Source organism: Liolophura sinensis, chromosome 8 (assembly GCF_032854445.1).
Source record: "Liolophura sinensis isolate JHLJ2023 chromosome 8, CUHK_Ljap_v2, whole genome shotgun sequence".
Taxonomy (NCBI): domain Eukaryota; kingdom Metazoa; phylum Mollusca; class Polyplacophora; order Chitonida; family Chitonidae; genus Liolophura; species Liolophura sinensis.
Window position 1 is genome coordinate 5943091 of NC_088302.1, and position 24934 is coordinate 5968024.

The following is a 24934-nucleotide window of genomic DNA, read 5'->3' on the forward strand; positions in this document are numbered from 1 at the left end:
CTAATATTTGCAACAAATGAGCAAATACTGCCATAAGCTTTCTGTAATATTATGTTATTATCCAAGTATCAACAGGTATGAGTTATAGGTCATTTTGATGAACTCCTGAATTCTTGGATGTTCTTCAGCTTTAGTAAACAGCTAAGCAGTCTGTCCTGCTTTTTACAAATGTGTGTTGTGCATGTAGTTTTCTTGTTTACTATTTTTAATCCAGCCTAATCACCCTTGAACGCTTGAGGATTTGCCTGGAGTTGGAGCATATATATGTATGTTGTCTTTGTCTAGAGTCAGGTTGAAGTTAACATCACATGGAGGTATATCAAGTTGAACGAGTTGTGAACAAAACATTATGCTACATGTACATCACATCTGTGTGAGATACAACATGTGGACATGTTCTTTAGCCCGAGTTCATCCCAGTTCCTTCTTGTTCTCAAGTGGCCCACATTCACTTCAATGGTATCTCTTCGTTATAACTTGGTCAATGTAATTTATGCTAAGTATGAAAATAATAAGTCTGTCAGTTGAACAATGTGTTAGTGTGTGGGGGCTTTGTGCCATTGTAGACAGATGGCGTAGGTGTTGACAAGTTAAACCTTCGGGCGCAGTGTTAATTATCATTAGAAAACTTTTTCTCGTCACTTTCTTTGAAATCAGTCCCTGTTTGTTGTTGTGCCTAACTTGACAACAAACTCTGACCAGTTACTGTAAACATGGGCACTTGAATCATTGTATAAGTGCTTAACATACATGTATTGAACTAGGTTAAGATTGAACTGTTTCTTTATGGATGTGTGCATGTATAATTTTATCTCATTTTCCTCACAAAAAAAAAGGCAAAAAAAAAAAGTAAGGAAATGAATGAAAATACAAAGTGGAATAAACCCGCCCTTGTGTAAACTTTTCATGTGATGGGTGGATGTTTTTATCAAATTGTTTTTGTGTTTTATTTTTGTCTGTAGCCTGTAGTCAACATTGTCATTGTACAAAGTTAGATCTATATATACAGTCATTGATATTGTAAAGATAGATCTATATATAGTCATTGATATGGTTACTGAAAGAGAGATTACATGTGTCTCAAACAAAGTGTGCTAACAGGCTGTGCAGTTTTTTGTCTTAAGTTCACGTATTTTTTCAGTTATTTATGCTGAAATCTTTTGTCATAAATCAGGTGATATATTTATACTGAAGGCATGTACATTGTACAAAAGAAGAAAGATTTTAATGTTCAGTGTTTACTGTAACATTTTGTTGTAAATAATACCTAATGCGTTTGCTTAATGATTAACTGATGAGATATACATGTAGTATATCAAGTGAGCTAATATGGGTCTTGTGTTGTTTGTTTGTAGGTGGCCAATGAAGAAGCATTAAGATGGCAGTGAGGTGGACTGCCTGGGCTGGTGTGTCCAGTCTGCTCCAGTGGTTGGTGTGGATTGGGGCATTACACCTCCAGTCTGGTGCTGCCCAGTACCCACCCTATCTTACCAGGGAAACCTTTCACTTCACCAAGCCCTACTACAATGCCAGCATCGTAGAGAACTCTATTGGCAAGACATATGTAACAGCCATGGATAAGATGGGTATTTACACATACCTGGAGGGACCACAGATTGATATTTATTATGAGATCGTTGGCGGTGATGAGGGTAAGATATTTAAACCAGAAGAATATATCGTAGGGGATTTCTGTTTTCTTCGCATAAGGACACACACTGGCATTTATGGAAATGTGAACAGAGAGCTCCATGACAGCTACACATTGCAGGTCAAGGCAGTTGGGAAATACGAATCCTTACCGTTAAGACTCGAGGCAGTGACGGAAGTGAAGATCTGGGTGGAAGATGCAAATGATCTGAGTCCTTTGTTTGAACCAAGGGAATACGATGTGGTAGTGAATGAGAACGCTGCGCTGCACAGCAGCGTGGCTCAGGTGACTGCTTCTGATGCTGATGTAGGTGTTAATGGCGAGATTTATTACAGCTTCTTACAGGACACTAAAGTTTTTGCCATTCACCCGACGAGTGGCATTGTGTACGTGACAAGGCCTCTGAGCTACTCTGATCGCAAGGAGTATCTCTTTGATGTTTTAGCAGAAGACAGAGGCCCAAAGAAAGACAGCACAGTCAGCTCTACTAAAACATCAGCTAAGTTACACATTACCGTGATTCAGGTGAATTTCTTTGAGCCTGTCATAGCTGTAAAGAACCTGCCCGCCGTGGTGGAGCATGGCATGGCCTCTGTGTATGCCATTCTGACCGTCAGTGATGCTGACAAAGGTAATAATGGGAAGATTGGCAGTGTAGACATAATAGCTGGCAACAGAGAAGGCCTTTTTCAGGTGGCTCCTGCTAAAGACAAGGCTGGAGAGTATGTGATAGAAGTGAAGGATGAACTGGACAGAGAGATAATGCCCTGGGGCTACAATTTAACAGTGTTAGCCATGGACAAGGGCAGTCCTGCTAAGAGCACCACAACATCAGTGCATGTGAAGATTCTGGACACCAATGATAATGCACCAAAGTTTGCCCAGAAACAGTACAAAGTCCAAGTGGAAGAGACGGTGCCAGTGAACACACCATTGCTGTTTGTAGAGGCTGGAGACAAAGATCTGGGCAAAAATGCGGAAATACTTTACTCCATCAAGGCTGGGAACTCCAAAAACCTCTTCAAAATTCACCAGTGGAAAGGACTGTTAAGTACAGCTGGAGAACTCGATGCAGAAACACAAGACACCTTTGAGCTGGTGATTAGTGCTGTGGATCAAGGCAATACTGGATCTCGAAAAGAAGGCACGACCAGAGTCTCCGTCAAAGTCATTGACTGCAATGACAATTCACCTGTTTTTAATGTGACAAGTAATTCAGTATTTGTAGATGAGAATAAACCCGTAGGAACGGATGTATTTCAGGTTTCGGCGTACGATCTTGACAGAGGCGAAAATAGTTACTTGAGTTTTTCCATTGCTAATTTAAATCCGGTGCCTTTTGACATCAATCGATTTACCGGTGTGGTCAGAACAACTGATGTGTTAGACTTTGAATCCATGCGGCGGACTTACAAGATCAAAATCCGTGCTTCTGATTGGGGGGCACCATTCAGAAGGGAATCTGAGAAAGTATTTACGATTAGAGTGAGGGATGTTAATGATAACACCCCTGAGTTTGAGAAGACAAACTGTACAGGCTATGTGGCAAGAGAAGCCCCATTAGATACAGAGCTCTTGGTGGTGTCCGCCATCGATCAGGATGTCAACAACATTGTCAGTTACCAGATAGTTGATGGTAATACGGACAACTGCTTTGATCTGGATTCTTCTACAGGAAAGCTTCTGTTGAAGTGTACACTTATGAACTACCCCGCAGACCGCGTCATCTTGGTTATCAAGGCCACAGATAGTGCAACATTTTCTACTCCTATGATGGTGAACATCACACTTGTCAACACAAACGGTAACGTTCATTTAGCAAACAACAACGCTAATATCCATTGTAAAGATACAGGGGTGATTGAGAAAACCAGTAAGCTTCTGCAGGAATCCAAGAGGAACAATGATGATTCCAGAGACCTGGATATGATGTCAAACATACCAAACAAGTTCCTGCACAATGAGCACACTCCAGTTTTTGACAACAATGTGCGTCATGCTCTTGCTGTTTCTGAAGGAATGCCAGTTGGAGCTACTGTCCTGCAGCTCAAAGTCACTGACGAGGACCCGACATACAACGGCATGTTGGTGTTCTCCATTAGCTCAGGGGATGAGGGCTTCTTCAAGGTAGACACCAAGTCCGGGGCGCTTACAGTTCTGTCTAAGTTGGACAGAGAATTAAATAGCTCTTTGAACTTGACTGTAAAAGTGTCAGATCTGGGAGAGCCTCAGTTGAGCAGCACAACATTTTTAGCCGTAACTGTGTTGGACGAAAACGATTGTGCTCCTAAGTTTGACAAGGATTCTTACTCGGTGTCCATTTCTGAGGATGTGAAAGTAGGAGCCTTCACTGTGCAAGTATCTGCTGTGGACAAAGACCAAGGCAAGAACTCGGAGGTCACTTACTCCATTTTATCGGACACGGATGACTTCCATATTGATGGCTGGAGCGGTGTGATCACTGTCAACCTTCCTCTTAATCGCGAGATGCAGGATGTCTATTATCTGCTGGTTCAGGCTATGGATGCTGGTCAGGAGCCGCTGTCATCAACCACCACGGTCACAGTAACGGTAGAGGACATAAACGACAACAGGCCTTATTTCATCCCCAGTGACTACACAGTGAAAATCCGTGAGGATCTGCCCGTAGGAACAGTGGTCATGACCATAACTGCTCAGGACCCAGATATTGGTGGTGGTGGACTTGTCAAATACATGTTACAGGATGGAACTGATGGCAAGTTCAGCATTGACCATGACACAGGTGTGATACGCATTGTCAGGCCACTGGATTTTGAGAAGAAACAGGTGTTCAATATAACAGGTGTTGCTCGAGACAACGGCAACCCTGCGTTCAGTTCTGAATGTAAAATTAATATAGAAATCATTGATGTTAATGAAAACCTTTTCCCACCAGAGTTCAGAAATTTTGTGGCCAAAGGTTCAGTGAAGGAGAACGAACCTTTAGGATCTGTGGTGATGCAGGTGGTTGCTAAGGACCCGGATTTGGGAGGGTACCGTCCAGATTTGGTGCTGTACTCCATTCGTGAGGGCACTGGCTTGGGACGATTTACCATTGACTCTGATGGTAAGTAATGTTAGTTTTTTTACCTCATTTTTTTCCCCCCTGTAAGCTGAAGCTGTGATGCCACTTCTTCTGCATGCACTGTACTTACATGTACATACATTGTATATGAAAATGGTGGTTAAAATATTAAGTTTTGAAGGAACCAATGATTTGGTGCCCAATTCAGTAAACAATTAGATGGAACCTCTCTTTCTAGGACCATTTGCGGTGTTGAATGGCCTAATTTTAACCCATGTATATACTTAAAAGGAAGTTTATTAGAGTACATGTTGTAGAGGATTTTAGTACTCACCTGATAATAGTGAATTCATCAAAGAGTGCACTTGAACTATGGTCAGGGAGGGTATGAATGAATGTGTGAGTTTTGTAAACCTGTGGAAAAAAAATCAAGATATTGCACGTGTTTACTTTACATGTGCTTTGTAGGCAATCAATTGAGATTGCGACACAGAGGTGAGCTGACACGAAGAGTCGTGAGAGGCTGTGGGTGTAATGGTGTTTTGTCAGAGCTAGTCTGTGTCCCTGTTTAATACAAGACACCCCCCTCCCCCTCCCTTCCTACCTCTCTATACCTTGCTCCAGTCACCTGACAAGCGCTGAGCCCCCTCACATCTATGACTATATTATTGTTCCCATTCATGCCCTCTCATATCTCAAACTCTTCAGAAAACCTGAGAACAGCTAGCACACAACACGATTGTAGGCAATTTTACGAGCCCTCCGGCAGCTTGAACAGGAAAAAGTGTCATTTTGCCATTATTAAAAGTCTTCCCAATGAACCTGTCTGTCAAATTGAGATATTTGTATGAAGACCCTCTGTCCTGTTCGGCCATTTATCTGTCGTAATTAGCTCATTGGTTTGCCAACAAAGGTGCGAATACAAGAGCTGGATGTCTTGTTGGAGGGTTTGGCACGTAACTAATAGGGGTTTAGTGAGGGGATGATAGAACAGCATTGTGCTGAAGGTCAACCCTTTGGCTTTTCGTGGATAGTCAAGTCATTGTTCACTGGTACATTTATACCAAAATCCCTTCAGGGCTATCAAAGCTGGCTTTCTCCTTCAAACACAGTTTGTAGTGGAGTTAAATCTAAATTTAAATGGAAGGCTTTATGAAAACTTTCTGACTGTTCTTACATAGATCTATGATTTATGTCTGGATCTGTCATGTGGGTTCATACATTCACAAGGTACTGAACACAGGGTTTTCATTAAGTATAAGAGAGATTGGTTGGGACTACAAAGTAGTGAGAGAAAAAAATACACATGTTTTTATCTGCTGTGTCTTAAAATTTGTTACATGTACTTTACTGTGAATCATATAAAATGTACATTAATATGGGAGCTGGCTCAGTTGGTTAGCACGCCAGGGCAGCATAACCTGTGGATGGTCGTGGGCTCTGCCCGGGTTCCTCCCACCATTATGCTGACCGCCATTGTATAAGTGCAGTATTCTTGAGTACAGCGTAAAACACCAATCAAATAAATAAATAAATAAATATGGAGCTGCTAATCCAGGTCCAAGTGTTCTAACCCAAGTAACATGTTTGTTTGCTTTGCGCTAGTGCAGACTTCGTCTTCATCCTGAATGCACTGTGCATGTGCCTGCTGGGTTTCAATGTTTTCATTATTAAATATAATACTACAGATGATAAATTAACCAGTGCACAAATGACTTGTTAAAATTGCAATATGTATATTCCGTACGTATATTTTATCAAGCCATTAGGACTGTTGATACACTATGAAGACGTTGTGGACTAAGTCAGTATATGAGGGTAGGCCAGACACTGTCAATCAGCATTAAACATGCTAGCAGGTGTTCCCACAACTGGCAGTCTCCCTGTTGTCTGACTGTACCCACCAACAGTGGAAGCTGTGTAACTTGATCAGGAATCCTGTCGCTAGTTTATCAGTCTGCTGACATACACACTGGATCAAGTAGCAGCAGATAACTAGACCAGCTGATTGTAGAATTATGGTACATACAGAGAAATAGTGTCTGTATACACATATGTATCTTGTCTGCATTGTGTGAGTTCACCATGATACATGTTTGACTGAAACATTGTTGACTTGAGCCCTAATCATTCATTCATTCCTTGTCTCAGCAGTGTTTGTGCTAGTGCGTAATCACTCATTCATTCCTTGTCTCAGCAGTGTTTGCGCTAGTGCGTAATCACTCATTCATTCCTTGTCTCAGCAGTGTTTGTGCTACTGCGTGCAGTGGACATGCACATGTAGATGGAAGTCCAGTGTTCTACTGTACATGTTGATATGGAATTGAACTACATGTATTGATGCATGTACATGTATGTATATATGTCTTCCATATGCTTATATCATTTCACCATTCATTTACGTATATCTGTCTTCCATGTGCTTACATCATTTCACCATTCATTTACGTATATCTGTCTTCCATGTGCTTACATCATTTCACCATTCATTTACGTATATCTGTCTTCCATTTGCTTACATCATTTCACCATTCATGTACACGTATGTATATCTGTCTTCCATTTGCTTACATCATTTCACCTTTCATGTACATGTAATTTCAGGGATGTTTTTTTACCAAATGTTTCAGCACTGTAGGTGAAAAACAAGGCGAAATTTGATGCTATTAGCAGTAATTTTCTTACTGTATTTTACCTAAAGTTTGGTATGTAAAACTGAACTTTCAGAAGCACATAAAGGCCTTAAAATGATACTTAAGATTTTCTGATAAGAAATGAATCAGACTTCGCAGAGAGTCAAGCAAAATTTGTCTCTTGAAAATGCTAAACTTACAGAATAGTACAGTAACGCCAAACCTGTACCTACGGCCACCTGTAATCAGCGTCCATCTACCGTAAGCGGCCACTCTCTGCCGCGACCAAACAATTTCCATGTTAAACGACCTGTAATATGCGGGCACCTGTCCAACGCGTCCAGCGGCCAATATATTTTGCCACCAAATTCTATATCAACCTGTCTTGAGCGGCCGAGACTTGCAACATTAATGATGATTGCCGCATCGGACATTCAAAAATTTTAAAATTGCGACCACTCTACTTCAGTAGTTTTTGTAGTGATTAAAAGTTACAACCCGCCACTTTGTGATGATAAGTGAAGTGTGAACATTATTGGTCAATAGCACTGAAGTTTGCCGTTCTTTAATCAGGCCTAGCTGGTTATTGTAAGGACACCTCTGCACTGTGGCAGTGGATTAGCTCCATGCTGAGGTCCCCCGCTATGAATGCCATCCAAAAACAGTGGGCAAACTCGTGAATGGTTTCTTTGAAAAATTATCTGGCTTGCTTGGCCATTATCTTTGCAGGCAAATGGTGTTGTGTTTTCATTTTGCGTGGCCAAAGTGTTGCCTGTACCGGACACATGGAGAAACTGGCCTTCCTTCACTCGTACATGTTGTTGTTGTTGTTTCACCGGTAATGGCAAATATGATTGAACATCTCAGCAGTCTGTCATTTACAGTCCAAAACTTTGTTAGAATAGTCATTTATACCTACGTAGACCAAACTAGCACATGGCTTTCTAGGGCTTGACTATGATGGGAAGAAAATTCTCCTTCCATTCGTGCCCTCACCTGAAACTCTTTCTGTAATCATCTGTTAAATGCGTGAACTCCATAGATTTACCCCACAAAACTTGAAATTATTGAGTTATTATTTTACCACAATCGTTATATTTCTGTGAAATTTATGTAGGAGAACAGATTAGTGCTGTAACAATTATGTATAAGATTATTATGTAGGCCTACATGTGTACATTTCCTGAAACTTAATTCAGTTGTGATTTGTCTTGGTCTTCACAACCTATCTTATGTGGCCAACTGTCATATGCGGCAACTTTTTACGTGTCCGTTCACTGGTCACATACAACAGGTTTGACTGTATATAACGTCACGATTCCTTTTTCTGGAAATTAAATGAGTGATTTAATAGACATCAGGCTAAAAAGACTAACATTGGAACACCCAGTGTACTGTATAGTACAGCCATGGTATAGACTGTACGTACAGTGTAGCTTCTCGATAAACCACATGAATACATGTATGTGTATGTGGACGTGTATTTTTTGAAGACCAGGTAGGAATATCTGTACATGCACAAACATATAATGAGAGAAAATCATATACGTATACATTAGGAAGTCTTGCGTCTTGTCCTGTGATGTGGGCAAGGCAGTTTTAGTACCAGTCTAGGTAACAGGTTACCCTGGATGTCCATTGTACATGTAGCTGGTCATCATACATGGGTCATGAATATGATCCCAGAGCTGAAGAGCAGGTGCGATGTCCCAGGCAAATTAACCGCTACCTGCTAACAGGCAAGGTAACGACATGCCAGGGAAGCCCTTCCAGATGGGACTGGTCAGTAATTATAGGTTTTCTGCTTGGACGCAGGCTGACCGGAGGCTTAGGCTTAGGCTAATCTTAGCCTAATCTTAGGCTATGCTTGGGCATCTGACAACAGATTGATACATACATGTACGCAGATAATTGGCTTCATTCGTCAGTGACGACTTGCGACTTGTGGTGAGCTGCTGCAAGCCTTTCACTTACACAGACTATGGAGGATAATAATTACATGTAGGTGGACAGCATACATGTATGTAGTTAGGTACATGCATATTTCACTGATACAAAGATGACAGAATAGGGATGCATGTACATGTATTCAAGCTGCATATCTTGTGACCATGAATTGAAAAATATTACATTTCTTTAGATTTTATTTATGCTTTTATCATTTTGATTTTTTATAACATTCAGGAAAAATAATGGGACTTCTTATACATGTACACATACAAAAGTCTTTTTTAGACATTAACAAAAACATGGGAGATTTGAAGCAAAATTGTAGGGTTGTACAAATTGTACATGTACAATATGAAGAGCATACATTGTACATGCATGATATAAACAGCATACACTGTACATGCACGATATGAAGAGCATACACTGTACATGTGTGATATGAACAGCATACACTGTACATGTACAGTATGAACAGCATACACTGTACATGCATGATGTGAACAGCATACACTGTACATGTACGATATGAACAGCATACACTGTGCATAAATTTACAGGTGTCTGAAGCAGCTTAAAGGGGGGTAAGCAGTAGAAATTTAATGCAAACTAATAAATATATGGCCAATATTAGCATAAAAATTGCTTACACGTACATGTTCTCCTGTGGAACTGTACGTGCACAATTTATTTGTATGTATCTAAATATGTTTAGTTTGGATAAGAGTACACTGTAGGCCAACATACTTGTATTCATCAGTGTACATGCTGTCTTACAAAATTCTGATATTTACAGGAATAACTAATGTGTACAAGTAGTAGGTGTATATTTCCTGTTACATGATGTGTATAAATGGCTCCTTGTTTTATTCACTCTGCTATACATGTACATGTAAGTGCTGTTTATGTCCAAATGAGGATGGCAGTTTGGAAAACAGCCAAGGAAACTGACAAGTCTGGTCATTGAGGCACCAACTGGGTGTCTGGCAAATGTAAATATGAAGTATAAATATTTATTGGCGATTTGATGGTGTCGGGGACAGAGTTACTGCCAGACTATCGTCTTTGACATCCTAGATGATGACGGTGTGAAACCAGCTACCTCGTGTACCCTGTCTGTCGTGATGGGATGAGGTAATTGTTATATATTTGAAGAACTGAGAGTGCTGTCCACTCTGAGCTACCACTTAATTGCTTCCCCTTCAGCGATTGTGGTACTTTGGCCGATGTAGACCTTCAAGTCCCTGTAGGATATTAGTCATTGACATAAGCTGCTCAGCAGTCTCCAAAAGTCTGGCATCTAGCTGATACTTCCCCACAATGTACTGGAGCAGTGTATCCTGTATTGCTCCAACAATGCATTAAGCGTTCTGGACAAGTGAGCTTCATGATTGGTGGATGTGTATACATGTATAAGCAGAGCTGCTAGCTTACTATTGGCATCATACAGGTGCTTAAGAACACCATGCATGTGCACTGTATTTGCTGATGTACAGTTACATTGGGAGGTATGAAACACTTTCATAGTTACTAGGATACTACATGTGTATAGTGCATGTATAACAAGGAAAATTTCCCTCCTATTATTTAGCAGACACACTTTTATGTGCACATGTGAGTCGCGTTAGTTTTTGGTGACAGACGTGTGTACTGTACATGTAAGTGTTAGCTCTACGTGTAAGTAATTACAGTTAGGTTAACTGTGACACTTTAATGTTTTTTACTTTTACAGGTAATGTTCTTATCTTACAAGTTGATAGAGCACATCTTATAATCAATATCCCAAAATTACATGATTTTTTATATTAACACTTTTGTTTTCAATTTTGCTTCTTCAAGCATTTCAAAAAGTTGAAAATTTATTGAAGGTATCTAGCTGTTGTGTTCATTCATGAGATGCACACTTTTCAGCCGGGAGTTGATGAACGCTCTGACAAAAGCTGACTGTTACAAGGTCAGTGAATGGTGTCATACTTGTAAAATCCCCAGGTATATGTACATGTGCTTTATATGTTTGATTTGCGGGAAAATCTGATACATGTACAGCTAAAGTGTACAAATCATTAGGGAGAAAAAAAGTTTTTCCATTGTTTCTGCCTTGAGAATAACAATGCGGTATTGAGTATGAAGAAACGAAATGAAACTGTTTTGTGACAAATCTTTCATAAGTGAGTGTACATTATTTTACATGTCATTGACCATACCTGTTTCTTCGATTGAAAGAGGAAGTCTGTGTATATGCTACATGTACAAGTGTTTGTATTGATGATTTAAATAGCACATACATGTGCCCTGGCAGGAACTCAAGAGTTTGTTGTGTCTTTGCTTGAAAAAACATCGTTTTGTCCAGAATCTGATCTGAACGAATGCACATGTAAATTAGGTGCCATTAGTTGATCACTATGAAGCTTGGATTTATCAGTGTTCGTGTGCTTGTACTTTGCTGCCTGGAACAGTTGCCAACAATGGAATCCTGATAGGAGGAGGCATGATGGTATTACATGAGAGCTTTTCCCAGCATTAGGGACAGGCTCGTATTACTGCTGGTTTAATATGCATGTATCAATGTGTGTAGAGGATGCAGGTAGGGTCCAGGATGGGGTCGGGCAAGGGTGATTACTGAATGCCCTACCCCTGTACTCTCATCTCCATGGGGAGGTATTAAAACTGAGTGCTTTCCCATTTATACAGGCAGATAGCTCATTTTGTGTGTGAAAGGCAATCAGGGAAATCAGACAGATTTTCTTTAACAGTAGTGAATCATCTTTCAAGATGTGAACAAAGCCAACTGGCATGATAATGGTTGGATCTGGTTAAGGAGGGGACAGTTTACGAGTCTTTTCCCTAAAACCACCCCCTCTATCGGCAGATGACGGGGCACAATGGTCCATGACTCAGAACTTTGTTCCTCACTGCCGATGTGGCGTTAAGCCATAATCATTCATTCATTCATTCTGACCTACACATACTTTATCCCCGATACAGGAAGGATCGTTTGGATCTGACTTTCCTTGTCTCCCTGTTCCCTGATGAGGGGTGCGCCAATGAGCCATCATTTCTTGACACCTCATAGAGAAGCAGAACATGGAAACCTTTGTCTGGGACGCCTTTGTCTCAGAAATCTGCAGCCGTCCAACTCCTCCTGCAAAGACATAAACATGGAGGAAAGTGTGTGTCAATTGTTTTCCGTTTCTGTTGCGATTGTCTCTCTGTCGGGGATTAATTACAGCTTCCTCCCATTGTCTGCCACCCAGACAGCAACTCTTTATCGACTGGCCTGCTCCTGATCATTGGATGGATTATGGAATCGTCCTTTGCACAGCCGATTGGATAAATTCTAATGTCATTATGCTTGAAATCCCACATCCTGTTTTAACCCCTTCAACTCTTTGTGCATTTAGTAGTTCAAAGGGGATGATGGCCATTTGGCAAATTGACGTGAACGTCGTCAGTTCAGCACCAAAGTTTAGGGGTCATCTGGTGGGATCCGAAAAGAAAACGCTTCACACTACATGTACAGTACATATAACACCATGCGCATTTGTACTACTTTTTACCTTCAGAAGTACATTTTAGATAGTTAGTTTTACATGTAATTTCTGCTAATTCAGCTGCAGTGTATTGCATGACTTCTTTGTGTAGAGTGTGAAGAAGTGGCTCAGAATTTTCGATACATTTACATTAACTACATGTACATGTGTGGAGAATTCATTTTCAGAATCAGTACATTACATTTACATGTACACATGTACATGTGTGTCACCATCAGTATTAGGCTTTGTGGTACATGTACATGCATTAAATTTAATGCATTTACTACATGTACATTGTAGTTGTTTAATTTATTATAATCTTACATGTAAATGTGTTTATGAGTAATACAGATGTTCATGTTTGCAAACATACATGTATTCTTGCATGTATGCATATTGCCTCATAGGTCATACATTGTAAGTTTTCCCCCAGTAATCTAGTATTAAACCATGTTGTGCTACCTGCTGGTATTTGACTGGTCATGAACATTCTCTGCTGAACAGGTAAACCAGGTAAGAGGTCACCAAGGTTATACAGTTATATTTAATACAGTTTAGGAGTGTTAAACTGGACTGAGTTAAATAGAGGGATGGCAGACATGCCCAGGAGATGGCTTGAATCTCATCACTCATGGACATAATAGAGGCTGATACTATCTAGATAGGTGAATGCTAGGCACAAATCTGTGTAGGTGGAAAGCACTCTTAGCCTCTCCCCCTTTCTTGGTCTCCCTGACAGCTTTTGTGAAGGCCAGCTCCGGCTTCGTGCCTACCTGTGAAAGAAGGTAGTTGTTTTGGGGTGCAGTGATTTGTGCTACATTATGGTTCATTCTCTGGGTGCTATTAACCTGGGCATGCTCAGATTTTGTCTGATAGATAGATAACAGTGACATTCATCTCCATAAGCCTTACCTGGGCATTGATAGATTTTCCATGGAGACTGCATGTGATTGTCCTATGTGTAGATGCAGTAATATATGTGGGCAATTTAGGTGTATACATGTAGGTATACAAATCTGTGGTGCAGTATTTCATAATATTTCAAGCTTTACCAGGCCAGGCACCAGTGCCTACATTTACATTGTACACCTTACAAACCTTCTGTGTTTTATGTCAACGTGTAGGCCATCAATTTAGGGTTTTTGTGGGGCCTTAGTCCCTAAGGTAGGTAGGTAAAGTGCTATTTGTAAGTTCAGACTGTGTCGAGACCTCTCATTCTGCCTGTAATAGTGGATACACTGTACACCAAAACTGAAAACATGAATGTTTACAAGAGTTCAGAATCAAGGGCTGTAATAATCAGCAGAACGTACTTGTACCTGTACAATGGTGCTGCGTAAAGGCTTGTATTGCTCTCCATTTTTTCCTTCCTGTGTTTTTGGTGCCGCAAACAACACTTCATCTTGTCATGTCCTTGATTGTTCTGTGACAAGAACACATAAAGCTGGGCACCTCACTTGGACAACACTGTCAAACTGTCAGCGGCCAAGATTAAGCGTTAAAGTCTACAGGTACACTACACTGATAGGATAGGCACATTAACATGACTAATTTCCTCCACATAATGTGTTTACGCCATTAACTTCTCTGATACATGTTGCTATGTAAGTTGTAATACGTATCTCTCAAGAAGTTTGTTTGCTTTTGCAGGTATGTTTAGTTGGGCAGCAGTTTAGGTGGGTTTGACTTTAGTGGAAATCATTTAGTGTAATTTTGGTTGAAATACTTAATATTGCACTAAATTGAAAGGGAGAAGTGAGTGTATACATGCAGTTATCTTTCAGATGTTGTGGTGTTGCGTTAGTACGATACAAGTGTGGAAATCAGCAGCAGGGCAAGGACAATATCCTGCGTCATGGTACTTTGACAGAGGCCAACTGTTTGGTACAGGACAAAAAATGCCATATAGTAAAACTTTTTTAATTATGTGAATGGCTGAAAGACTTTCCATTATGTCTGCAGCAACTTCACAGTAATTCCCAGGCTTACATCGTAGATACATGCACAGACTGTACGTTTGTGATTTAATTATTTGATTGATGTTTTATGCCACATTCAAGAATATTTCACCTATTAATGACAGTGTCTGAGGTTATGACGTATAGAGGATGAAGTGGGCAGAGTGCAACCTGTCACTGGCAGAGATTGAAGTCTGTACAAGCAGTGTAGTCTGGTAGATGCCTAAAGCTAGGCTTGTCAGGTGTACTAGAAAAAAAGGGTCAACCAGTGATAGTGAGATAAGAGGACTGATCCTCCGTGAATGATGAATGTAGGCATGAATGCAACTGAACTACGAGTGAGAAAAAGAAAGAAGAAAAAAAAGTAAGACATAACCATTAAGGAAGAAAGCAAGTTTTCTTGTACATGTAGTACCCTGAGCATTGAAGAAAGTTAATTATAACTAGTCTGTCCCCAAGTCAAGTTACATGTCCTTGTGCTGTGCAATCTTGATAGCTTTATGATTTACCCATACAATAAGGCCATTCATGCACATGTACATGTTTATAGCAACCAAGCTTTTCATCCCATTATAGATAACAACTAAGTTTTAAAAAAAAGAACAATATCAAGCTAGCTAGGTAACAAGCTTAAGGGTGATTTGTGGAGTGCCAGAGGGCTAACAAATGATTGTGTTGATGTTGTATAAAGGTGTACACGCTCTGTATATGTACATGTAGATGGAAGACATTGATGCTTATTGTTTATACATGTACATGTATGGCATGCAGCTTGTCTGTATTTTGATAAGGTACATCCTACAATAATGCTTGAGATCAGCTTGTGTTTTCCTTCAAATTTAAGTCCGGAGATTTTGTTAGGTAGACGTACATGTATCTGGAAATGGTTTATTTATTTAATTGATTGGTTGGTGATGGCGACAAGCCGAAGATTTTCCCACGTACGGTTGGAGTGGAAGCCAGCATGATCTGGGCTTGCATGAACTCACAGTGACACAATTCTTGAGAGGCTCATGGGTCATTGTGCTGCGCTTGCACGCTAACTGCTGGTCCAAGGAGGCCCTACCTGGAAATGAGCGCAGGTGTTTTTCTTCATGGGATCTGCTATTTGTAAAAAGTAAAACACATACATGTATACCTGTATTATTGGGTTCATCATTAAACCCCAATCAAGTAAATATTTAGTATTAAGTCTTATTCCAGTGTACTTGATTAGATTTCTTGTTGATATACAGTGTATGCTTGAATTTTATGTAGTATTTCACTGTATTATGCAGTGTTAAGTTTTGAGGCATGTCTCTGCACTGAAGTGTTGTATAATGAGTCATATGCACCCAGAACACATGTAGAACTTGGAGAATTAGAGGCCAGGATGAATCCCTGTTGTTTTGTACGAAGGAATTCACTGAAAAAAAAAAAAACACAACAAAATGAAATTGAGCTTTTGTGTTCTCCAAATGCTGCCTTTTTATATGATCAGCTAAATGCTGCAGCAGATGTGAACATGGGCTAGTGCAGATAACTGCTGGAACAGACTGGCCTAAACTCGCCTTAGAGCAGCGACATGTGTAATACTGATGAATATGATTAACTGGAACGATGTATGTGGATGACAGCCCACTACCCTGGGGGATCTTTGTGACGGCTCTGTGCCCATGTCTGTGTATTACTACCGGGGTGATGCGATCACAGCATGGACATGCACGGCTGAGTTATTATCACAGTTACTGTTGCCTTATTAATGTTGCATCTGCAGCTCAGGCAGCACTTTGCAGATCTGCTGCGTTTGATGGCAAAGCTTTGTCGTCCTAATGGCTGTTAACATATTGCATCATGCACGGATCTGGAACAGAAATTGTAGCTTGTGGTCTCATCTGCCATCTGCCATGACCTCTGATCAGATGGCTGAACAGATAATTTGTTTTAGAATAAGCGGAAATTTGCCATAGATATAGCTGCAATGTCCTTAAAAAAAAGTGCCTGCTTGTTTTATGCACTCAAACTCCTTGTTGCATGTAAGTGAATAAAACGTTAAAATTCAGGATTTTTTTTAACAGGCCAAACTTTAACGACCAATGGACAGACAGACCAAGTAGGCTGCTTGTCGCGGTTAAAAATGTTAAACTTTGGAATGCATTTCAGTTTTCATCATGAATGAGTCTGTTTTCCACACTTGTGTATATATGTACATGTACATTAAGATCTCACAACTGTGGCAGGACAGTGGCCACAACATAAATATGTACAGTATACATGTATAGGTACAGTTGAAGTACATGTACATAGCAAGGGTTAGAACATACAGGTATATGCTCATACATGCCTTACCTGGCCAGTTAATGTGCATGTACAGTAATAACAGGTTCGGTTTGGTTGATAAGCACAGTGTGTAAACTTTGAAGTGAAATAATTGCAACCGTTTTTATCGGGAAGATGCATGCATTAATGTATACAAGTCTGATTTCCAGATACCATGTATTAGAAAACCAGTCTGAAGAATGTAGAATCTTCAGTTATTCCCAGCTACCCTTGTTACACCTACAAGCAACATACTTTTGTGATAAAGATCTGTATGAGCACTCTGAGTGCAGACACTAAACTGCCCCACATGGGTGAACTCAGCTAACAAAGGACTACAATTCACCTCCACCGCTGTTGTCTACTCACAGCTAAAGTATCCCCATTATTTGGTTAAAGCCAGTATTGATTCAAATTAAGTCAGAATTCAGTTTCAAGGTAAATATACTAAGGTTGTCTGAACCTTTACTTTGATCAGTCTTACTCTAAAACAACATGTATACATGTACGTGTTGTCCAATACCATACCTGGTGTACATGTACGTGTTGTCCAATACCATACCTGGTGTACATGTACATGTTGTCCAGGACCATACCTGTTGCACATGTGTGTGTTGTCCAGGACCATACCTGTTGTACATGCACATGTTGTCCAATACTATATCTGTTATACATGTATTGGTGAGCTTCACTCTTGAATCTAACTTTTATGTATAGGCACATATAATGCACATATATCTGTACAGGCACACCGGAATATGGATGGTTATTATTTTGTTTATAGTTCATATTAACCTGTCGGGCTCTATTTCCAGGCATCGCCTCCATGTGTGTACAGTGTAGGAATTTGAATACAGTGTACGAAGAGTGGCAAAAGCTTTTACAAATCAATCTCTTTTCACTTGGCAGAAAGAAGTAAATATTTTATTGCCACATCATCCATAGGCTCTTCATGGCTCTGAAGACTTAATAGTGTTAAATGGTTGGCTCTTAATGTAGCCAGCTCATGAAAAATTCAAGGCTGTCCAGCTGATTTTCCATGTCACCTGTTGACAAGAAAACACAGGGAGTAATGTGAAGTGGCGTTAGCGGGCCCCCTTTACACAGACCTAGCCCCATTTTAAGTGGGGTCAGGAGCATAGGCTTTACCTGCAAATTACCAAGACATCTAGACCTTTATTATTGCCATTTGTGCTGAGGGCCTTCTGTTGTTGTGGTACGCTAATTGCCGGTTCCACTGCGTAGAGGCCCGTTATCCTGGCTCGTTCACCTGTGCCCAAGTGACTGTGGTCACAATGATTGATGAATTACCCAGAACTGTTTTTGTCCACATGTAAGGCGTCACTCTTTCAGCATTCAGTCTGCTCAAACCATATAACCACAGCCTCTTGGTTGACCAGGCACTTTGAGTATAGAGTTCTATTCATGCATGTGCACTGTGACACCTGACTTGCGGTTGCCAGACCTATAGACATAAGCCTGTAACACTGGTTCATGTGTTCTTAAATGTTTAGGTCAGCACACAAACATGCATGTATACCTGTATACACTACATATACATGTGTGTATAGAGAGGTGTTGTTGATGTCCTCATCCATTCTTAACTTGTGTCTAACCCTCTCTTCTCAGTTTACTACACACGTGTGTATTTACATGTATGTGTACAGTTATAAAACAGCGTGACAAACACACAAGCTTACATATACCTGGGTGCAAGACATGTAATTTAGCTATTGAAGATGTTTTTACGTGATCAAAAAGCTTTGATAAACAGGAAATTTATAAAAAGCCTCTGGAACAAAATAAAATGGTAGATTTTCAGTTTATTTTTATCCAGTGTTTTTATTTTATTTTTTTTTATTTATGGTCCACTCTCCTGTAAAACATGAAATATAATTGCATGGAGTTTGTGAAATGATTTTCCTCTGAAATACAGATGTACAGTAAATGACCATACAGGAAGCCATTGTTACAATGTCAAAGTTTTTAGATCCCAAGAATATTAGTTCTCAGTTAGCCCTTTTTTCATTTCGTCACTTAAATCTGATTACCAGTACATGTATCTCATTATATGAAGATCAATAAACTTTTTGTAAAAACTGCGATAATATGCTGGTGATAAAATAAAGATATTCCAGTGTTTTTCCATGCATAAATGTCAAGATCAGCTAAGGTGTGTCATAGTGGTGGCTAGAGAAGAGATGTAGGTTTGGGTTCACAAAATTATCACTTTAACAGAATCTTAAAAACAATCTGATCAATGCTAGTCTTGAGCTCTACAGAAAAAAAGACAAATCAAATATCAAAGGACTTGGATAAAAATAACTAAATCAAACTCTATGAGCCGTGAACAGATAAGTAGATGGCCTATAGACTAAAGCGCACAAAGTCTACGGTCATGTGCATTTACTTATGGTCTTTACGTGTAGGTCTTCCCGAGCTCTCAAGTGTTACAAGCCATTAGTTAAGTCTGTTTTGACAGCGTATCAGTGACTGGAAAAAAAGTGCACCATTTGATCTGACCGTGGCAAGGACTAGTGAAGAGATAATCCATTGCCACCTATTGTTCTGATTATAAAGGTAACATTAAAGACAAAGAGAACTTTCTTATGGACACTTTTTTCTTCTTCTCGTTCTTTTATTGTGGGTGATGAATGGTTATAATACATGATAAAACAGATTAAATCGAATGTCACATGTTCAGACTTCAGTCACACTTGGGCATTAGTACATGTATCTAGACAAAAAACACGAGACAGAACAGGCTTCATAAATATCAGATTGTATTAAAATCCACTGTGGTTATGCATGGTATAGAAACTTTTCATTTTAGGTAAAAGCAAAATAATCATATTTTCGTTGTCTTTTTGATTGTACAGTCACGTGCACGTTTTTGGAGGGCAAAGTGCAGTTCCAGTAGCCTAATTGAAATCCTCTAATGCAATTCTTAGATAGTTGTACAATGGTTATATACATGTACATGTATGATGTATATATATCTGTCAGCAGTATATATAAGGACACATGTCAATTTTTGTTTAACATCTTTTTTGTTTGAAGGAACTACCATGGCTTGCCAGGTGCATGTATCTGACATATTTGTTCAGTGTCGTACCAATTTATAAACACAGTCAGTGATAAAGTTTCAGAATCTTGAGGGAAGTGCAGAACCTCCAGGTAGCAGTTAAAAGGAGGTGGCTGAAATGGATCATAACTTGTGCTGTAACTTTTCTCTTCTGTTTTTTGTTATACATGAAAGATACATGAAAATGTTAAAATGCCATGTACATTAAGTTTAAACAGAGTGTGCGATAAAATTGATTTGCAGAAAAACGCAACTTTTTTTATCTGCAGAAAGATTGCCAATGGGAAAAGAATACATGTTATGGAATTTATGCTCTTCGTGCAGAAGATTGATGCATACTTTGATGGATTATGACAAGTGGAAGCAAAAATGCTGGAGAAAACTAGCACTGTAGACCTGGGATGGTGGAGTTCTAGGGTGACTGGGGTCAGAATCAGTCCACGAGGCCTGAGTCACAGTATCGATCAGGCGTTTACAACAAGCTAGTGTGATAGCCTGAAGCTAAGAACATGCTCAACATAACTACGACATGTATTTAATGAGTAGTCAGTCCTTCAATACTAATGCTCTCGCCACCATGTGGGTGAAATACATGTACATGCACTGCAAAGGTGATACTGGGCCAAAGTCATCCATTCCTGCGTTCAGTGCTGAACTTCTGGAGTATTTATTCAGTCCAGTGTTTTATAACATATTTTTTTTGGGTATTTAATAACGATAATTTATATTGAGTAGTCAGAAGTGAGCATTCATTGCTGTGTCTTTTTTTGTGGGATTGAATAAATCCATGTAATGGCCTGGACCACTATCATTAGGTTACAAGAGGCGGAGCATAATGGCTGACCTACATGTGCTGCTTGGGCATGATGAATAACTTAGTGTCGTTGTTGAATGATTAGGTTCGTGCAAAAAAAAGCTTTGGGCGAGAAATTTGAACCTTTGGATCAAAATTGTGTGAAGCTATTGAACAACAAGTTCCGCTTGTCCTGTAAAACCACATTAAAGTCTTTGAGTCAGCTGAACAATGAAGTTATCTTAAGACATAGATGTTCAGCTGAATCAGCTCCTAAGTATGTGTCAAATTTATTCAATATTTTCAAGGTTTATGGGTATACCCAAGGGTCACATTTATTAGAAATACATGTAGGACCATGTCAGAGAAATCTTTCATTTCTTTTTACCATTTCAGAAAGAGGCTTGAGGGAATTTTTTAATGCATAAAAGTCCTTACTACTTGTACGGAAATGTGGGTGTGTAAATCTGTTTTCAATCGGTGTGTATACCTAATGTGACAGTTGTAAGTTATCAGACAAATCCTGAATACAGATAAAAGCTAGTGTTTTGACATGGTTGATCCAGTAGGGGTAATCTTAAGCGACATTGAGGGTGGTGTTAGCTGTCCAGCATGATGACCTGTCCAGTCTGGAGGGTTTGAGGTCAGCGTAAATCAGGTCTACAATCTATATCCCACTCTCCTGCTTCTTGGCCTAAGTGGATCAACTCAGTACCAGCCTGTCAAGTGGTTAGGCCATTTAGTTACAAGAGGCTTACGAAAGATCAGCCATTGGTCATATTATGGTCATGCCAGATCGAATCCGTTGAGGAATTGCTTTCCGGTGAAGTTGGCAGCAACTAAGAAGTATTTCTTGATAGAATAACCCATATCATGCGAAAATTATAATTCCTTCCGAAAGTTGAAAGATCATATGTTTGCTGAAGGACCTATGTAATGGTGTGTTTTGATCATAACCAGATCATTGGATGTCTTAAGCACATAATTTTCTCACGGGGGATTGATTCTTGTCAAGGATTGACATTCTACAAAGCGCAGGTTGACCTGACAAATGCAAGCAGCCTGCATCTACATTTGCAGCATTGTCTATTGCTTTGATTAACTCGTTCAAATAACTGCCCGATGTTTTTGTCCTTCAGGCAGTGAGAAGATCCTGTACATGATTTAAATACTGTCCTCTTATTAATCGCTTAAGCTGGAGCTGCTCATAATTCTCCCACAAATCATGTCCGTGTACTGTTATTAATGCAAGTTTACATTTGCTCACCCAAAACAGGATGGGCTCCTTAAGAAGCTGTGTGAATTTCTTGGTCCATTGATCAGACACTTTGAAGCACTTGTGTGGGGTTTGATGCTCAGATCAGCACTTCTTGCCTGTTAACACTAAAAGCAAGCTACATGTATATGTACTTGTGGGCCTTGTCAAAACATTAATATTCTCATAAAACTGGGGGTTGTTTGCCTTTTAAACTAATAAATTGAAAAATGCTAATCAATGAAAAAGCAGTAATAGTTGAGTTATTTTATTGATTTAGTTACAAGTAATAAAATATATATGTTCTCGGTGTGTTCAAATATGTGGTAGCTCTATAAATCAGAATAAAATCTGCAGGAATTGAAATGGATTATGTTGGGGTTTTTTATTTCTATTTTTGAATGATAAACACATTTCTAGGACTACAAGACAAAAAAAGACAAAAAAACCCCCCGAAATCTCATTAACTGATTTAAGGAAGCTTAACAAATGTATATTAAGTGTAAATTGCTCATGGCATTCGTCTAAGTATTCAGTATTCTGTTTAAGACTAAAGTGATATAGAACTTGGCAGGGATCCAGTTCTAGTTCCTGTCAGACCCAGCTATTTTCTAGAATTGTTTTAAAGTTTTATGATATTAGGCACAAGTATTTCTACAGATTTCCTCAAGGGACATCTACATTTGATTGTGTTTGAACCATAAATGACAACCAGTGTGGAGATGAAGTGCAAAATACATGTACACGATACAGCAGGCTTACATAATACTCCAAAATGCAACTTGGCATCTGGTCTAAGGAGCAAATGCAATTTATTATATTTTTTGCTCTTGGTACATGCACACTGCATGTAAATGCAAATGTAGGTGTCATTACAGCGACATCAATGACAGTGGATTCTCAAAGACAGTTTTGCAAATTTTTAGACGCCAATACATGTATGTCCAGATACATGTACATGTGTGCTTTGTGTGATGTTCGTCTCTCATACATTTAATGGCTCCTGACGGTGTAATAGTGTATGTACAGTATGTACATTGTATGTGTGATAAAATTCATCTGGTCAACAAGACCATTGCTATAAACTTCTTTTATGCAATACAGTCCTCTTACAGTAGCTTACATGTAGTTTCTAGACTTCCTTCTAAATGAAGCCTTTTTGTAAGCCCAGTAAACACAAATGGTAATGTAATTTCCACTTGCTGGAACTCCCGAAGGTTAATCAAGATCTGAGGTAAACTGCGTTGGTGTTGTTAAGTGGACAGGAAGTTGGAGGATGTTCTGTGACAGCCTTCCCTCAAGGAATCTTGTGCACCAGCTGGGAGGGGAAAAAACTGTGAGAACCAGCGCTGGAATGTCACCTAATCATGACCCCGATATCATTGTTGCCATTCCTGAGCTGGGTAGACCCCGGCTTATGTCTGGGGGTCTTCAGCTGGTCCACTGGCAACATCTGTATTATGTCCTGTTTCTGTACACACCTGACACAATAGGTGCATGGAAGTCTGGACCAGTCACACTAATAGGGGCTTTCAATGTGCATTACCTTTACGCTTAGTGTACATGTATGTGTGTCTGTATAAATAGGAAAACTTAGGGCTGATACAAGGATGCTGTCCTTCCAAAAGTTCCTTTATTAGGTAAAAATATGCAAAATATGAATTCAGTCTTATAAACCTCCCTATAGCAGTTCCAAAAACTGTGACACATGCATGTGCATTTAGCTTACATTACAAAATTCATCTATTTTGCTGTGCCACCCATGATGGGTTTCATAAGATTGGACAAGTCAGTCTGTCCTGCAGACACCAACAAAAGACTTGATGGGTGCAACTTTTTTTTTAGTTCTTATGCATTTCAACGTGCTGGCATTAAGCAATGAAATAAATAAATTTCTTAGAATTTCTTCTTGCATTTACACTTTGCATGATGGACAGGCTTTACCAGTGCTGGACATGCATTCTTTAGACAAGACATTATCAGTCGCAGACGTGTAGTTTTCAGCAGTTGCATACAAGCATACAACATAAATATGGATGCAGAGTTCTGTATGAAGTACATTTATGCGAGGTATTTTTATTGTTTGCAGATGTGGTAATGGCCTTGACATTCACAGTATGGTATTACCAAGCTAAACGTAGTTAGGCACTTACATGTGTGTATTATGAAAAGGTATTGCCTACGTGCATATATTTATGACATACAGCACCCAGTGTCCAATATAATGCCAGTAATAGATGACATGTTACTGACTGTCAAATCTGTCAGTTACATCTATGCTTTGGAACATGTCACATGTATATATGAAGGCATACATTAGTGTTATTGTGGTGTATTTCTTTCAGCATTCTGATCCTTAACAGAAGCTGCACTTCTGTCATTTAAAGTTCTACTTCCTTTATTAAATATGCATCATTGATGATGAGATGATCATGAATAACCAACCCATTGTCTCTGTTGTGCATATGTATGTATGACCTATTTTTGATTAAAGTACATGTACAGTACCAGCACTCTATGTCGGGAAAATGGCCTGCCAGGTACATGTATATGGGAAATGTCTGATCCCAAGCCACATATAAGCATGGGGTCCCATTGTTAGCTAATATTATATGTCTATAACTAAAGTTAGAGCATTCGTTTGGCTGAGTGAGCCATTGAAGAACCATGTTGTTTGAAATATTAGAACTCCACAAGTAGATTCTGGTTGTCTAACCAGTGATTTTAACATGTAG

At 39.5% G+C, this 24934-nt stretch overlaps 1 protein-coding gene across 6 annotated transcripts in view; it reads left to right on the top strand.

Moving 5' to 3' along the window:
- The window catches only part of LOC135474042 (protocadherin Fat 1-like), a 138359-nt gene that overhangs the window by 16274 nt on the left and 97151 nt on the right, over window positions 1–24934 (top strand). For all 6 annotated transcript variants that reach the window (XM_064754028.1, XM_064754027.1, XM_064754026.1 and 3 more), the window contains exon 2: window positions 1356–4739. In XM_064754028.1, the coding sequence (XP_064610098.1) occupies window positions 1379–4739 (3361 nt within the window). In that variant the 5' untranslated portion in view covers window positions 1356–1378. The remainder of the gene's footprint in view (window positions 1–1355; window positions 4740–24934) is intronic.